This window comes from Pseudophryne corroboree, chromosome 6, assembly GCF_028390025.1.
Source record: "Pseudophryne corroboree isolate aPseCor3 chromosome 6, aPseCor3.hap2, whole genome shotgun sequence".
Classification (NCBI taxonomy): domain Eukaryota; kingdom Metazoa; phylum Chordata; class Amphibia; order Anura; family Myobatrachidae; genus Pseudophryne; species Pseudophryne corroboree.
The window spans coordinates 503,469,739-503,488,623 of record NC_086449.1 but is presented as its reverse complement, the minus strand read 5'-3'; the positions used below and the strand labels follow the sequence as shown (position 1 = coordinate 503,488,623).

Genomic DNA, 18,885 nt, shown 5'->3' with positions numbered 1-18,885 from the left:
CTTGGACATCGGCTTTGAGACGTGGCCACCAATAAGACTGTTGAATAAACTTGAGAGTCTTTAGAACCCCAGGATGACCCATGAAGGAAGAGGAGTGAGCCCAGGTAAGCAGCCGTTTTCGAAGACTTGTGGCGACAAAGGTCTTGCCAGGCGGAGGAACTGGAGAGGTTCGAGTCATTAAAAAGGACCTAGGATTCACAATGGCTTGATTCGTGGTAGCATCATTTAATTCAGAAGAAGCAAAGGACCGGGAAAGGGCATCTGCCTTTTTGTTCTGAGACCCTGGACGATAGGTGAGTTTGAAATCAAATCGTGAGAAGAAAAGCGCCCATCGAGCTTGTCGTGGATTCAAACACTGAGCTGACTGCAGATACAGAAGATTCTTATGATCAGTATAAACTGTAATGCGATGTTGAGCTCCTTCTAGAAGGTATCTCCACTCCTCAAATGCCAACTTGATGGCAAGTAACTCTTGCTCACCGATTGCATAATTACGTTCTGCCGGGAGGAACTTACGGGAGAAATATCCGCAGGGATGGACCTTTTTATCTTCAAAGACTTGTGACAACACAGCTCCTACTGCTTCTGTAGATGCATCCACCTCTAGTAGAAAGGGACGATTCAGATCAGGCTGTCGAAGAATGGGGGCTGACACAAAGGCTTGCTTTAAATCAGAGAAGGCTTTGATTGCTTCTGAAGACCAGTTCGTAGGATTTGCTCCCTTACGAGTTAGGGCTGTGATGGGAGCAGCTAACGTAGAATAATTCTTAATGAATCTCCTATAGAAATTAGCAAAGCCGAGAAATCGCTGAATCCCCTTGAGAGTTGTAGGAGTGGACCAATCTCGGATAGCTTGTACCTTACCGGGATCCATACATAGCTCTGATCCAGAAATGATGTAACCAAGGAACGGTATGGAAGATACTTCAAAAGTGCACTTCTCTAACTTACAATAAAGTTGATTTTTCCTCAGACGTGTCAGTACCTCTTTAACTTGGTGACGGTGAGACTTTATATCCCTAGAGAATATTAGGATATCATCCAGGTACACTACTAGACACTTGTAGAGAAGATCACGAAAAAGTTCATTCACATAGCTTTGAAAAACTGCAGGTGCATTACAAAGACCGAAAGGCATTACAAGGTATTCGTAATGCCCATCCCGGGTATTAAAAGCAGTTTTCCACTCGTCCCCTTCTCGGATGCGGATTAAATTGTAGGCCCCTCGGAGATCCAGTTTTGTAAACACAGTAGCTCCTTTTACCCGGTCAAATAATTCTGGAATTAAGGGTAATGGATACTTGTTTTTCACAGTGATCTCATTGAGTCCACGGTAATCTATGCATGGTCGTAACCCACCGTCCTTCTTCTTAACGAAAAAGAATCCGGCTCCTGCAGGTGAAGAAGATGGTCTGATAAATCCTTTGGTTAGATTTTCTTGTATATAATCAGACATAGCTTGCGTCTCTGGGATGGATAGCGGATAAATTCGTCCCCTAGGAGGTGTTTTACCCGGAACCAGGACAATTGGGCAGTCCCATTCGCGATGAGGAGGTAGAGAGTCTGCTGCTTGTTTACTGAAAACATCCGCAAAGGATTGATACACCGGAGGTAGGTCGGGAAGGCTGATTGACCGGAGAGGTACAATTGAGGCTAAACAGTCCTTGGTACAAGATTTACCCCATGAAAGGACTTCCATGGTTTGCCAATTAAGTTGAGGGTTATGTTTCTGCAGCCAAGGTAAACCAAGTATCACATCTTGAGAGGCTTTGGGAATCACGTAGAAGGAGAGGTATTCGGAATGGAGCACACCAACTTTCATCTTGAGACATACGGTTCGATGAGTAATTATACCATCTGGAATTCGACTTCCATCCACTGCTGTAACGGCAACTGCTGCTTCCAGAGGCATGGTTTGAACTTTAGACCGCATGACAAAGGCTGAGGAGATGAAGTTCTCGGCTGCCCCAGAATCTAGGAGAGCTGAAACTTTCACTGTAGAACTTGGAACTTCTAATTGAATAGACAAAGTCGGCTCTTCCCCAGAACGTGATTCTAGAGTAACTCCTAGCTTAACCTCTCTTGAATAAGCTAGGAGCGAGAGTTTCCCGGTCGGAGTTTGCAGAATTTAACTAAGTGTTCAGAGGACCCACAGTACATGCAGAGGTTACCCTGTCGACGACGAAGTCGTTCCTCTTCTGTGAGGCGAGAGCGCCCAATCTGCATAGGTTCGTCTGTCGTTACCGGAGACTGTGATGAAGAATCTTGTCGAGGCCTAGGATGATAACGTGGACTGGATCGCTCTGCCCTGGATTTCTCTAAACATCGCTCCCTGTAGCGTAGGTCAAGTTTGTTAGAGAGAGAAATCAATTCATCCAGTTTAGTTGGCACATCCCGGATAGTTAAATCGTCCTTGATTCTCTCAGAAAGTCCATTCCAAAACGCGGCGATCAGGGCCTCCTCATTCCAGTTTAACTCTGAAGACAACGTGCGAAACTGAACAATATATTGATTGACAGGACGTAAACCTTGACGTAGACGGAGAATCTCCAAAGATGCTGAGGTGGTCCTGCCGGGTTCGTCAAAGATTCTCCGGAAAGAAGATACAAACTCTTTGTAATTAGAGAGGATAGGATCACCTCTCTCCCATAATGGTGATGCCCACTCCAGAGCCTGACCGGAGAGGAGGGCAATAATATATGCGACCTTAGAACGAGCTGATGGGAAACTGGCGGACATCAGTTCGAACTGGATCTCGCATTGATTCAGGAATCCCCTGCAAAGTTTTGGAGTTCCGTCAAACTTACTCGGAGAGGGTAACTGCAAGCGGGACGTAGGCAGCATCACAGGAGAAGCTGTAGTGGTAACTGGGACAACCGGAGTTGGAATCTGGACTTGAGACGTTTTAACTGCTGTATGAAGAGTCTCTAAACGGTCTGCCATAGTTTGCATAAACTGCACTATTTGTGTCTGTATAGACTCCTGGTTTTCCAGACGGGAAAGGATATTTGACGTAGCACCGCCTCCTGCGAATTGGTCACTTGACGGATCCATGTGGTCAGTGCTTACTGTCAGGTCCGGGTGTTTTTGTGAATCCGTTAACCTGGAACCAACCTCAGGTGTAGGTGCTGGGGTATGAAGAAAACAGGGAGGACGAAGGAAGTTCCGTTTCATATATTTATTAAAGTAACAATTCGGTAAGGAGTTAAATGACTAGTTGTTAATCATCATTATACTGAAGTATTGCAGGAATGACAGAAATAATATGCAAGAGAAAACTCAGAAATAAATAAAAGAAATGTTCATGGAAACATATGCAAAAACAAGCTGAAGAATAAATGTTGAATTGTCCAAATATAAACAGGCTTTGATGCTGAACTGCAGATTGTGTTTAACTGGTTAATGCAGACATGGAGAATTAACTGTAAGAATTTGCAATGGAGTTTTAAGAGTTAACTGAGAGACTGTGAAGAATTATCCTTGTAATGACAACATAGAAAAAGTACTGAATTGGGTTACTTGCGGGTTCCGGAGATCACTGTGAAACTGTAGTAGATGGCAAGGTGATGAATGGGTTAAATGCAGAGTTGAACAAACGAACAGCTGAGGGAATTGGAATCCTCCAGACTTTGTATGATAGGCAGACAGACAGGGTAACCTCATGCAGGACACTGGGAATCCAAGTATTTCCAATAGGTGTGCAATTGACTGATAGCACAATGGAGAGCCGGTAGATCTTTGGCAGTGAAGGCTGCAAAACGGACCTCTGGGAACGGAGGCGATATCTGGACCACGGGAATCACACAGGAATGCACGGAGAGAGTTCAGAGCTAGAGCACAGCTTTGATACAACAAAGCACTGACCCAGAGTGACATAATCCCAGCCTACTTAAAGGCAGCACAAGCACGGGATTGGCTTACACCTGCCCACAGGTGTTTTCACAAGTGCTCAGTATTAGCTATTTGGTCTCCAACATGGCCACCTCCTATACAGCAGACACACCGCAGTGCCTTAGGCCATTTGGTCCCCGCACTCACAGTTCCCAGACTCTGCATTACCTGTGCCATTGATCACGCCGTGTCCCCACACGGGCGCACAGCACCGCGAGCAACCGCACTGGCAACGGATGAACCCCAGAACCCGCAAAGGTGAGAGACCGGTTCGTGACATTAGGACAGAGACCACAGTAAATTAATTTATTTTCCTGCTGCATGGTATGTCAGCTTTTCATTTATAAAGAATAATTATACAGGTTGAGTATCCCTTATCCAAAATGCTTGGGACCAGAGGTATTTTGGATATCGGATTTTTCCGCATTTTGGAATAATAGCATGCCATAATGAGATATCATGGTGATGGGACCTAAATCTAAGCACAGAATGCATTTATGTTTCATATACACCTTATACAGACAGCCTGAAGGTCATTTTAGCCAATATTTTTTATAACTTTGTACATTAAACAAAGTGTGTGTACATTCACATAATTCATTTATGTTTCATATACACCTTATACACACAGCTTGAAGGTCATTTAATACAATATTTTTAATAACTTTGTGTATTAAACAAAGTTTGTGTACATTGAGTCATCAAAAAACAAAGGTTTCACTATCTCACTCTCACTCAAAAAAGTCCGTATTTCGGAATATTCCGTATTTCGGAATATTTGGATATGGGATACTCAACCTGTAGTAGTAATAATAATAATAATAATAATAATAATAACTGGTTCTTTTAAAAGAATAAGTTAAAGTAAGTCAGGCATTATAGATTCAGGGTGTCTGCTTGTCACATCTCCCTACAAGGGGATAATTTTATGAAGGTGGGAGTATTTTAGAACAGGTGATGTTACCCATAGCAACCAATCAGATTCTAACTATTATTTTTTAGAAGCAGCTAGTTAAGTGTTAAGTTGAATCTAATTTTTTGCTATGGGCAACGTAACCAGTTCTAAAAACGCCTACCTTAGTACATTTATCCCAAAATCTCTGTATTCTACAGTACCTATGTATTGCAGCAAGATACAAACTGCAGTAGCCACTGTCTGCACTGATGTACTGTAATGCTACCTGCTCATGTTACTGAATGCAATCCAGATGATCAGAAATTCCTGCCACTTTGACAGCTATCAGCTAAAAATCATGGCATCCTACTGCCCCTCCAAAAGTAGTAATGAGCCCCAGTCATAAGTAGTACCTGGTAATGATACAGTATATGCTGTACATGTACTGGTCACCTAGACAAATCTGAAAAACAGTATATGTTCATAATATCGATATATTGACATTCATTATGTTGATATTCACAATGCTGGCCATGTCAGACATAATATCAACATTGTGAATGTCAACAACAAAAAAATGTCACCAGCCGATGTTAGGACGATTTTAGGTTTTACAAAATGTCAAGAACATTTAGTTTTCATCTAGCTCTATTTTCTTTCTTCTTTTTTAATAATTCAGGTATTGTTCCACCTCTAAAAGACATTTTTTAGGAAAAAAAAGCACAATAATGTCTTATCTGTAAAGCAAATATTGAATTTGAAAACTACAGGAAAAAATTAAGTCATGCAGAATGTACAAACAGGGTTTCATCACCTCTTCTATTTGTGTGCTCAGACAGACCCATATTGTAATAAACGCACAAAATGCAATTCATGCCCTTTAATAAATACAGTAACTAGCTGTTCTACCCGTTCTTCGCACGGGAGTTTCTGATTTTCACGGTTGTAAATATAAATGATTGTTAAAAACTTGGTAAATCTATAGAGCTGTAAATTTGAGACGTAATGTAAGTAAATATTAATCCATGGTTCTTGACATTACCCGAGGAGCAGCCGTAGCAGATACGGTAAAAAGTGACAGGACCATTTTTTTATTTTGTTTATTAAATTCTACACACTGGAGGAAACTTTTATCTGATTGTTCGTTTGGGCGTTATCGTAACCGCCTTTTCATCTTCTTAGGGGAGGTTTATTAAAATTCTAATTACTTAGTTTTCCTACTTCCCACCTGAAGAATACCTATGTTAAATTTAATCTTCCTAACATATCGGGAAGTAAGAGAATTAGTGATGAGTCAGTCAGTCAGTCAGTGAGCGAGTGAGTGAGGGCTTTCGCATTTATATATATATATTATCAGGACCACTTTTCTCCTCTTTTAAACACAAATCACGATGACGGAATCCCAAAACATTTGAAGAAATACTGGATAGTTCATTATTGTTTATTCCAAAATCACAGACAACATACCACTAAAAACCACACTTACAAAGTGTCCTAAAATGGTACAATCAAAGCACCTGCCAGATGGAAATGTAATATGGGCTAAAAGCAAGGGTTGGTGTACTCTTTGGTGATCAAGCTAGGTATCACATCACCATTCAGCACCTGGCAACTAGGTACAGTAAGTGATCTGTCCAGGTCCACTGTTCTGCCACCAACTTGTTTCAACCTCTCTCAGGTCTTTCTCAAGGTATAATTTTAGGGCTAGTGCTAAACTGAAAAGAAGGTTAGGATTAAGCTTAGGGATAAGATCAGCGATGGACATCATGTCAACATACAACATTTTGACCTTCCATCCATGTCGAAATTCAGAAAATATCAACATGCTCAGCGGTTGCTCAAGGACTGGAAGAGCTATTGCCCATGGTGCTGCAGCCAGTGCCATGCAGGTGCAGACTGGGCTGGTGGGCAGGGTGCCATCTGCTCCACAGACAGCTCCAACTTTACAGTTTTGCGGCTGCTGACTGGCTGCAGCTGCACACTACATCACATGCCTGCCAGCATGGGAAGCACCTAATCAGTGTCATGTGGAAAGCAGCAGCGGAGAGAACCACTGACCTACTGGTCCCACAGGCAGCAAGAGTTCAGGATCACTGAAATTACAGGAGCCAATCAGCAGCACTGTGGATGTCCTTCAGGGCTTCAACACACGAAGGAATAGGAAGAATCCTCAGAAGTGTGCTCTCCCATTGGCAGCCCTCCTTTCCTCTACTTCACAGGATCCATTCAGCTGCCAGCACTGCAGTGACCATTGCAGCAGCAAAGCAATTGTGGTAAGATGTTTGAAGCCATTTGAAAGGCATGGAGGTTATAGACATTATAAGGTGAATATAGTGAAGTCTGGAGGGGGGTGTCTTATATGCATTATAAGGTGATTGGTGGGAAGTCAGAGGGGCGGTGCCTGATGTCCACCATAAAAGGCATTTTATGTATATATAGTCATATGGGACTCTATACACCTTTATGGATTAAGCTATTGCTATCATGCTCCATCACATTTTGATTCTCTGTTCTTTTTATGAATGATATAATTATACTTAAGTCAGTACAGTTTTACCTGTAGGCAACACTAGTAGCTGCTTGGGGCTTGGTGGATCCCAGAGGGCTTGCCAACAGAGCTGTACAACTCTTGTGCACCCATCGGTGGCTTGCACGGCTACTGTCCCACTCTGCCCCTTCTGCACTGATTCATAGCCGGCTGCAGCGGTCATGCATGGTGGAGCACCAGGGTTTGCTATAGAAGTGTTTTGTCACTGGGGAGCCACAATGGAGTCTCCTGGATGATGCTTGAATTCATGCTGATGGAATTTTCTTGGGAACCTTTTGGGATATATCATGGTGCCTGCATTTGAATCTCTATCATGGTGCACCTGTGTATTGCACTGTGGTGGCTGCATGGGTCCGGAGTACATTATGGAGCTGGAGCTGGTGGCTTATAAGGGCAAGGAGCACTGATGGGAGGACACTGGGACAGTGATGAGTACACTGTGCTGATACCCCATCCTAATGTATGTAGAACTACAACTCCCAGCAACATGTGTCCCTCCAGCTGTAGTAGGACTACATCTCCCAGCATCCTGTGGGCTTACATATATGTTGGGACTACAACTCCCAGAAACCTGAGGTCTTACACCTGCAGCATGTGGCTTGGTTAAACTTTTGCCATATATATCTATAGAGAGATAGATATACAGTATGTACTTATTATCTTTCTTTATTTATTGATCTATATATTGTATACCTGTATGTATGGTGGTAGTGTGTATGCGCAGCTATGGAGACAGTGCATGTGTATGCGGCTATGGGGGTAGTGTGTGTGTGTGTGTGTGTGTGTGTGTGTGGGTATTGGGCAGTGAGTGTGCGGCTATAGGGGTAATGTGTTTGTGAAATTGCATGCATTTCAGGGAGTGGGACCCCAAACTGATATCTTGCTTAGGACCCCATGAGGTCCAAATCCTGCTCTGCTTTGAGTTTCATTGTATTAATTAAACAGCATGCACCACCAAATGCTGTTAATAGAAATATGTAAAACTAAATTGTGGCTAATGCATAAATTCCTTTTTTTCATACTCACATATTTCACCAAGCGCCCTTGTGTGGGCTGCCAGGACAAATCAGTGCCAGTTCTGGCTTATTACAGTAATAGATGTTTCCAAGAGTTATGTGTTTCTGGTGGCTGTCCCCCTTGGAACCTGCCAACATACTGCTAGAGCTGTATGGATCAGCTCCTTCCTCCACTAAGACCCCTTTCTCCCACAAGGTCTTGTGTGGTGATGGTCTCGTCTCTTCCCCCCAGAAAGAGATGGCAGCTGGCAGGCAGAGAGCTCAGAGTGGACTCACAAGTGTCCCAGGCCACAGACAGACACTTCAGTCAAGTGTAACAACGCTACTACTAGGGGGCATTACATTTACGGACGCTACTACTACTGGGGGGCATTACGTATAACGATGCTATTACTTGGGGGGGCATTACATGTATGGACGCTACTACTACTGGAAGGGCATTACGTATAAGGACACTTCTACTACTGGGGGTGCACTACGTATAAGGACGCTACTACTACTGTGGGTGCATTATGTATAAGGACACTACTACTACTGGGGGGGCATTACGTACAAGGACGCTTCTACTACTGGGGGGTGCACTATGTAAAAGTACACTACTACTACTGTGGGTGCATTATGTATAAGGATGCTACTACTACTGGGGAGGCATTACGTATAAGGACGCTTCTACTACTGGGGGGGCATTACGTATAAGGACGCTTCTACTACTGGGGGGTGCACTACTTAAAAGTACACTACTACTACTGTGGGTGCATTATGTATAAGGACACTACTACTACTGGGGGGGCATTACGTACAAGGACGCTTCTACTACTGGGGGGTGCACTATGTAAAAGTACACTACTACTACTGTGGGTGCATTATGTATAAGGATGCTACTACTACTGGGGAGGCATTACGTATAAGGACGCTTCTACTACTGGGGGGGCATTACGTATAAGGACGCTTCTACTACTGGGGGGTGCACTACGTAAAAGTACACTACTACTACTGTGGGTGCATTATGTATAAGGATGCTACTACTACTGTGGGTGCATTATGTATAAGGACACTACTACTACTGGGGGGGCATTACGTATAAGGATGCTTCTACTACTGGGGGGTGCACTACGTAAAAGTACACTACTACTACTGTGGGTGCATTATGTATAAGGACGCTACTACTACTGGGGGCGCATTACGTATAAGGACACTTCTACTACTGGGGGGTGCACTATGTAAAAGGACGCTACTACTACTGTGGGTGCATTACGTATAAGGATGCTACTACTACTGGGGGGGCATTATGTATAAGGATGCTGCTACTACTACTGGGGTGTATTACATATAAGGATGCTACTACTACTGGTGGGGCATTACGTATAAGTAGAATAAGATTGTGGTACTGTGTGGAATAATTTTAAATGGGGGTACTACTGTGTGGCCGTGCCCCTTCCCGGCGTGCGCCGAAGGCACGCGTTGACCCTTTGTGTGATATGGCGCATTTATAGTTTGCAGGGGGGTGCTGAACACCCTAGCACCGGCCCTGATCAGAGGTATCATTTATTAAGCTGGGGCAATATTTCTTCAGGCCTGACACATTATTTGCAATGAGGGAGGGAGGAGACACATATTTGGGGTATAACTTTTAATAAGAAGGGGATGGTAGATTTGGGAGTAAGATTTTTAATGAGGAAGGGTAGAAGCAGATTATGTGGATTTATATGACAGAAGGGATCAGGTCTGTGGTGTAAGTTTTAATTAAAGAGGTACTTGCCTGTTGGTGTTTGTGTGGGGACAAAGGACAGTGTTGTCTTGGGCTCCACATGGTCTAGACCAGAGGTTCTCAAACTGTATGCCATAGCGCCCTAGGGTGCCTCTGGGCACCCGCAGGGTTGCCTTGGATTGGTGATCCTGGACCAATTCTAATTACTTATGGTCAATGTAATAGGCAAAACCAGTGCTGGTGGCTGTCAATCATAAAATATGTGGACAAACAGAAGTAAATTATGTCCCTCACCACATAACTGAACCTAAGGATGACATATAAACACAATTTACTTAATTTGATATTTCTTTCTAAATTTCTCAATTAGAAACGTTTGGCCTAGGGGTGCTGTGAAAAAAATTCTGATACCCTAGGACACCATGATTCAAATTTTTTTGAAAACCACTGGTTTAGACTGTCCTGGAGCATGCTGAACATTAACAGATTGTTCCACACCCATAAAAAAACAGGCAGATTTTCCTACCTATAAAAAACTACACATACATACTTAGCTCCCAAACTGACATTGTGGATCTATAACTACATGTAAATTTTAAAGAGTATGTGTTAATAACTAAATATATATGTGTATTATGTTAAAAGTTATTTTCTATTGATCACTTAGATACTTTTAGTAAATGAAATCTATGAAATTATATTTATATATATATATATATATATATAATATTTTTTCTAAAGATCCATATTATGTTGAGAATTCAATTAGCCCTGTTAATTTAACGGGGGTAAAAAAGGGGGGTAGCCTCGGGCTTTAACGGTCAGGGCTATTTAGCTAGAACCCCATTTTTTGGCCCATTAAATGAAACTGTTTTGGGCATTGAACAACACATGGAATCCAGCTCCTAGATCTATGTGTTCACACTGTTGAAGCATCTAAAAACAAGCTATTTATATGGGGTTTCTCTTCTTTCTATTCACACCCAAAAATAAATCCCCATTAAGTGCAGCCTGCGAGCTGCCTTCAGGGAATAATTGAATAGCCCCTGCGGATCAATTAGCACGTGGTAAATTACCGTGGCTAATTGAATTCCCACCTACATCTTATGTTCCCTCTTTTATGCTGTGAGAATTTTTTCAATATCATAGTATTTATGTATAACAGACCAATAGTTTTAAGTGGTCTTGATTGAAATGACTTTAGGAATATGTTGGCACCATATAATAAGAATTTTTGTATGCAAAGGCAGCTGTTGGATAGCTGGAAGGAGGCCTGTTCTGTCCTAATGGCAGTAAATATCATTCAGCTCTAGGATGAGGGCGATTGTAGACAGCTATAGAAGGTGATAATTTTCCCCCAGACATTATAATTTCAGAAACTATTACCCTTTTTGCAACAATAATTACCACTTAAATGTCCTACTTTGCTCAAGCTTTATGTTTTTTTTTATGTATTTATTGTGAATTACTGCTACCATCCTCACAAAAGTGTCTTGACTGCTACCAAAAAGTTGTGATGGACATAGAAAATTATTAGTCAGATGATGATAGGCATTGTTATTACTGTCTCTGTTAGCAGCTGTTTTTAGATTTTGTCTTTCATCATTATTCTAGCATATAATCATACAAGTAGAAGGCAGTTGCAGTTTGTTGCGCGTTAATGGGACACATGACAACGGGCTTCATGTGTCCGAATATCCTTTTGCAGATGTTTTATTTTTCAGAAACTGTTTCAAAGTGCTTTATTATTCCTCAAATGTCAACATTTCCATGACTGTCTTCACATTTTATTGAACGGTGATGACATTATTGGGGAAGTCTGTAGAAATACAATACACACAACCTGAGCTAATCTTTGAGTACAGCTATGAAAGCATTACTACAACTTAACAATGATTCATCTGTAGCAAAAGTATCCATCTGTACAGCACTTCCATTCTTTTGTGTTCCGTGTACTATTATATGCAGATAACAGTTCTGCAGTATGACTTTATCTTTATACTCATCTCTGAATTACATAATGTTTTTAATTTTTGTTCCATCATTAACTGCAAGCTGCACATTTTCAGTAACCATGGTAACCAGTGTCATGAATTGGAATAATTGTTCTAATAAGTATTTGTTACTGCTAGAGTAAACTCTGTATAGAGTGTTCTGATGTTACCTGCACAATAGCCTCTTATTAACAGTAAGAAACCCAGATAAATAACCGTCTATCTATAAGCTGTAGAGCACACAAATGACCTTGAGTATCAATGCATGCAGATATGTATCTAATAACATTATTGCATGACTGTGTTATACAGAGAGACTTTCTACTGCTAAATACTAAAAAGCTAGAACTCGTTAAGACTAGAGTTGGATTGCAAGTGTGTGTGTGTGTGTGTGTGTGTGTGTGTGTGTGTGTGTTGAGGCACTTGTCACACCTATCATAATTCACATTGATTATACTATATATGATTCTTTTATTTATTTTTCAATCGGTGACAGTTACGATAAAAAATTTTTTATGTCACTCCAGATGTAGGGATAAATGTAATAGCCTGCGAGAAGCAGATAGAGCAGAATTTTGTGCAAGTCTGGCCAGATTTTAAAAGCACCATTCATTTACATGGCAAAACCATCCTTGTTATGCCATTTAAATATGGGTTAAAGTGGGCCGGAAAGGGGTGGAATGATGTTCCTTCAGTTGTAACTGGAACCCTTCACCCACCCACCTTGCCTGTCTGCAGCAGCATCTAATGTATGTACAGCAAACAACAGGAGGTTGGCCTCTCTTTGGCTGCTCCGTTGTGCACCACCCACAAGCGCTGCCTATATCAATAGATATGCTGGGCGTGTGGTGCAAAAGCAACAGTTAGTGACTGGTTGGACACCACCCCTAGTTCCTGACCCACCTCCTCTAATCCCCTTCCTCTGGCAGCAGTGGCTAGGATGAGACGGGTGGCACAGTGATGTCATCAAGCCAGCGCATCTGTGTCTCTTGTCCTGTGCACTGTGTGGACTCTCAGCAGCAGGAGGCTGATAATTACTGCAGAGCTGCTGTGCTGGATCTCTAATGCTATTGAAAGAATCAAAATTGCAGCCAAGGCAAGCAGAGGAGATCCCAGCTACTGTACAGGTGATTACTTTGATGCTGCCATATTGAGCATCATAAGGTAGAAACCCTTGCAAAAGTACTATTGTTGGAAAGGGAAGGGAGGAAATACCATCCATGGGTTATTAAAAGTGGAAAACCATTTTAATTAGTATTACAATACTAATTGTGTACTAATAATTTAATTAATCTAATGATGAAAGGAAATCATTGGTGAAAGTATGTGTAGAAGCAGCACTACTGTGGCATTATGTGCAAGTGGCACTACTACTGTGGGCATTATGTGTTTAAGCGGAACTACTACTGTGGTGTTATGTGTATTAGTGGCACACTACTACTGTAGGCATTATCTGTAAGCTGCACTACTACTGTGGTGTTATGTGTGTAATCGGCACTACTACTTATATGCATTAGGTGTAAAATTTACACTGCTACTGTGGGCATTATGTGTGTAAGCGGCATTACTACTGTGGGCAGGGGCATTTTACCAGGGGGAGCCCCTGTGCAGACTGCAGATGGGCCCTCTCCTCTCTGCAACACAGTAGGCTCCGGTAATGTGCCGGAGTCTACTGAGCATGCACAGGTATCCAGAAACATGGCACCTGCCATGTCCTGAAGACTAATTTCACTACTGTGCATGTGCAGCAGCCTTTTTGGCTATGTATTTTGCCTCGGCTGCAGCACCAGACGCGGGACTCCGAAAAGGTAAGTATTAAAAAATGGGTGCATTGTGTGTGGTGTGGGACCTAGGGGTCCTTGTGCACTGCACACTTTGCTCCCTTTATAAATATGCCAGTGATTATGGGTATTATGTGTAAGGAACACTATTACACTGGGCATTGTGTTTAAGGGGCAATACGGTGTGGGGTAACATGTATAAGGGGCACTACTGTGTAATGTAATGTGAATATAGGGCACTACTGTGTGTCCTAATGTGAGTAAAGGTCACTACTATATAGTGTAATATGAATTAGAGGCACTACATGTGGTATAATGAGAATAAGATTGTGCTACTGTGTGGTATCATTTGGGAGGTAGGGCACAAATTTATTGTTTGCAGGGGGCACCGAACCCCCTAGCACCAGCCCTGGATCCACCTAATGGAAGGGGGTTAGAGGGTTAGGTGGCAGTGGAAATGAGTTCCACCATCTCTGAAGGACCACATTAAGACTGTATGTATATGATTGCAGCTTGAAAAATCTGTCTGACACAAAATTTTGCAGTTCCTGCTTCTCGCAGGCTGTAACATTTAATCCTCAGTGTCCTTTGTTTAAGTGAATGGCACAGTCATTAACATTACTAAATGGACTAAATGTGCCTACCTAAGCACACACGGAGTGTCTGGATAGTGCTGTATATTTAACATCATAATGCTTGGATTCTGAATTGTATGGAGCCTATGCTATTTTCCTTTCATTAAGTCCATTCAATTCATGTATATATATACAGCACAGATGTATGTACACGTCCAGAATAATCAAAGGTGAGCAGTAATAGTACTGATCAGGGTTGCATATATTTTGTTATGTGTATATGTTTTATTATGCGTAAACATTGATATTCTTGTTGTTTAGTATGATCTTTTGTTTTACTCTGATGTTCCGCTTTTATTTTTCAGTGCCACCTTGGGCCTTAATTGCAATAGCCATAGTTGCTGTCCTGTTGATACTTACCTGCTGTTTCTGTGTCTGCAAGAAATGTTTATTCAAAAAGAAGAACAAGAAGAAGGGAAAGGAAAAGGGTGGGAAGAATGCTATTAACATGAAAGATGTTAAAGATTTAGGCAACACCATGAAAGATCAGGTAACTAAATATTATTATTCCTGTATTTGATAGTACTGTTTATCATACTGTATATACAGTATAGCAAAATTAGACCATTGTATTAACATGTTAATTCTATAAATATGAATCTTGAATAGCAGGTGTAGATAAATAGATAGATAGATAGATAGATAGATAGATAGATAGATATATCCACATACTGTAGTGTCCAGCACTCTCATTTGATCAACTTGGCAGGTGCTCCCAATAGGCCATAATCAGGTCCACTTGAATATCGCAAATTCCACAGAGTGGAGGATGCACTCTCGCCATAAATAATTTCACTTCAAGGTTTCAGTCAATAGTTTATTGCAGTCACAGGTAGCCTAGTGGTCGACGTTTTGGTTCGATTAACCTTTTTCAAGACAGGCTATACATCAGATTTAGTAAATTCGACTGTCATTAGGGTGTATAACACATCTGTAAAACAGAATATACAATCATAACTATTGCCTCCCAGGCCTCAAAGCGAACCATCAGTGTAATAGTGAGAAAACCACCACCAGAAAAAACTAGCAGTGTGTACTATATAGTAGATAGAATAGGAACTGTGTCAATCAGACTTCAGAAACACTATACCGGCAATTCATTCAGCAGCCATTTTTTAAAACAACCACATCATCCTTACATAGAGGTGAGTGATAGGGATTTTGAGTCAAAAACACTACAGGGAACCAAAACATAAAAATTAATCAATAGTTAACTGAACCATTCACTTCACCATTGTCAAAATAGCATACTACACAATTAACACAGTATATTACCTGATCATCTCAGTGCTGAGAGCTTGATGCAGCCACCAATAATTCCGTATCATAGCAATGGGCTCTAAAACTAATGCATATACACAAAATTGGGAGCCATCCTGGTTTATAAAACACTGAATGGATACATAAATACACCAATATACAGAAATACATCAATAGAACTTACATGTTCCCACGATACCAGTCTGCTCATGGCTGCATACTAAGCCTGCATTACTTACTGCTATTTAAGGCTCCCGGACCGGACGTGCTCCCCGAGACCGGAAGTCTACGATTCAGACCTTTTACTACAAAACTATAATCACCACAACAACACCACTTCTAATGCTAATATCAGCGCCACTTGTGCTGCTGCTATGAGTCAAGGAGCTTCTCTCATCGCGGGGATAAACACCGCTAACTGAGGTCCCGGCCGCCAGAGCGGAAGTGTGTGCGTTCCACCTAGCCGGAAGTAACGGAGCATGCATTCCATATATAGGAAGGCACTTCATTACCAAAAAACAACAAGAGGAAGTGTATAGAAATGCTGGATAGCAAAAAAATTCCAATGCGTTCCACCGGACCGGAAACGCTTGCATTCCACGTATAGGGAAACACTGACAAAGGGAAAAAAATTACATGTAGTCTAGTATATCATTTAAAGTCCAGGGAAACAGGGCATATATAGAAAATTGCAAGAAAGGTTTTTGTCCTTACCGTTCGCTCCTATTTTTACCACTTCAGCAGCTGATTAATTAAAAAAGGCAAACATCTATTCCTTAATACATACATTTTTCAACAACATATAAAAAAACTGCGCTGTATGATACAGTCAGGTACACTATCTTATACCCGGCAAAACTGTAGGCTTTTAGCTAGACCTACATATAACATATAAATAATAAATGTAACTTTATATTCAACTTCAATAGGTCCAGAAACTTCCGTTTGCAGCTCCCTGTTCTCACACACAGTGCTCAGACTGCAGTCTTTCTACTTACATTATATTTCTATCTCGCATGCAAAGAAAGGTTTCTTTCAATCAGCACAACATCTGACTGCTTGTATTAAAATGGGATGACACTTACATATTTTTTCATTCCTGCAAGCACATCAAGGTATCTTTGATCTCAAACGAAGTGGGTAAAAAACGATATCTTTTAATCAATCCCCGTGATAAAATTTCATCCACAACAGGACTTTCTAAAAAGTTACACAACAATAAAATAGTCACTTTCAATTCCAGACCGGACTCCGCAGATGAAGAGTGTGGGATACGTCTGTATGTCCGCCTGCGGCAGTCAGCAGACCCGGACGGCTGCCTGATGGAAAGAGCACCCAGCCTTCTCCTCACTGCTGTCCTGCGTTCCTGGTTCACGGGGTCAATGCGTTTCAGAGATTTATGATCTCCTTTGTCAAGACTTCCCGTGTTGGTCCTTTCAGGGTATTTAACCCTGTCTCTCCTAATGCATGTCTCACACGTGACCAATCATTCATATATGTAACACCCAATTCTCATTTAGCAATCAATTGAAAACTGGACAGATGATCCATCCCACATTTATAGGCTACAATCTGACTTCCCAGCAAAACAATATGTGCCTATCCTGCATACATCTATTTTTATACAATGTATCCAAATGTATTAAAACAACCTAGATTCTAAAATAAAATGCTAATGCCACCCATACATGTAATTCATCATCATACAGGGAGAAACAAAGAAAAGCACATGATTAGGCACGTGATATGTAATGTCACACTGTTTATACCTAAACACCATGCATTTATATGATCCATTTGGTCTCAAAATCTGCATTTAACCCCTGTGGGTGCAGTGTCCTCATGGTGTATATCGTTTTCATTTCATGTTTGGCCAATGCAGTTTCTATATCTCTTGTTCTCCAATGCGGTTTAGCTATTTTAATACCGCAAAAATATTTCAACGCTATAATATCACAATCATGTTTGTCTTTAAAATGTGCAGAAACAACATGCTTATCATAACCCTTTCTTATATTCCGGGTATGTTCATTTAGCCGTTCTTTTAATGATCTGCCTGTGCGGCCCACATACTGCAGACCACAGCTACATTCTAATAAGTAGACAACATTTTTGCTCCCGCAAGTGATAAAATCATAGATTTTATCTTTTTTCTTTGTTACATTAGAAATATATTCAGTGATCTTACTTTCCGTTTTGCACATTCTACATAATATACATGTTCCACATTTAAAGAATCCCTTCGTTAGGATTCTTGTGGCCACTCGTTCTATAGGTGTAGCACTCTTTACCAGACAGTCTTTTAGATAATCCGCTTTCCTATATACAAACTGAGGTTTCTCTGACAAATGGTTTTTTTAGCAAGGGATCATTCTTCAACAAATTCCAGTGTCTTTTAATTATCCTTTCAACTTCTTTGTGTTGGGTGGTATTCTTAGTAATAAATAATACCTCCTTATTCATTTGTTTCTCATTTGCCTTCTCCTTCCTACCTTCCAGCATTTCATCTCTATTCCTTTCCCTAGCTTCCAGCCTAGCCTGTTGAACCACTTTTTCTCATAACCTTTGACCCTGAATTTCTCCTCCATCCCATCAGCCTGTTCGTCATAGGTCACCAATTCAGTACAGTTCCTTTGAAGCCATTGAAACTGACTTTTAGGGATACCTGTGATCCAACTCCTGCGGTGGTTACTGTCAAAATCCACATATGCATTGCTATCTGTAGGTTTGGTGTAGTTTTTTGATGGATTATCTGTCCAGTTTTCAATTGATTGTTAAATGAGAATTGCGTGTTACATATATGAATGATTGGTCACGTGTGAGACATGCATTAGGAGAGACAGGGTTAAATACCCTGAAAGGACCAACACGGGAAGTCTTGACAAAGGAGATGATAAATCTCTGAAACGCATTGACCCCGTGAACCAGGAACGCAGGACAGCAGTGAGGAGAAGGCTGGGTGCTCTTTCCATCAGGCAGCCGTCCGGGTCTGCTGACTGCCGCAGGCGGACATACAGACGTATCCCACACTTTTCATCTGCGGAGTCCAGTCTGGAATTGAAAGTGACTATTTTATTGGTGTGTGACCTTTTAGAAAGTCCTGTTGTAGATGAAATTTTATCACGTGGATTGATAAAAAGATATAGTTTTTTACCCA

General features: G+C 41.3%; 1 protein-coding gene across 7 annotated transcripts in view; it reads left to right on the top strand.

Annotated features, from left to right (window-relative positions):
* SYT1 (synaptotagmin 1) overlaps nucleotides 1-18,885 on the top strand; it is a 1,004,279-nt gene that overhangs the window by 700,181 nt on the left and 285,213 nt on the right. For all 7 annotated transcript variants that reach the window (XM_063927398.1, XM_063927392.1, XM_063927393.1 and 4 more), the window contains one exon: nucleotides 14,774-14,958. In XM_063927398.1, coding sequence (XP_063783468.1) covers nucleotides 14,774-14,958 — 185 coding nt within the window. The remainder of the gene's footprint in view (nucleotides 1-14,773; nucleotides 14,959-18,885) is intronic.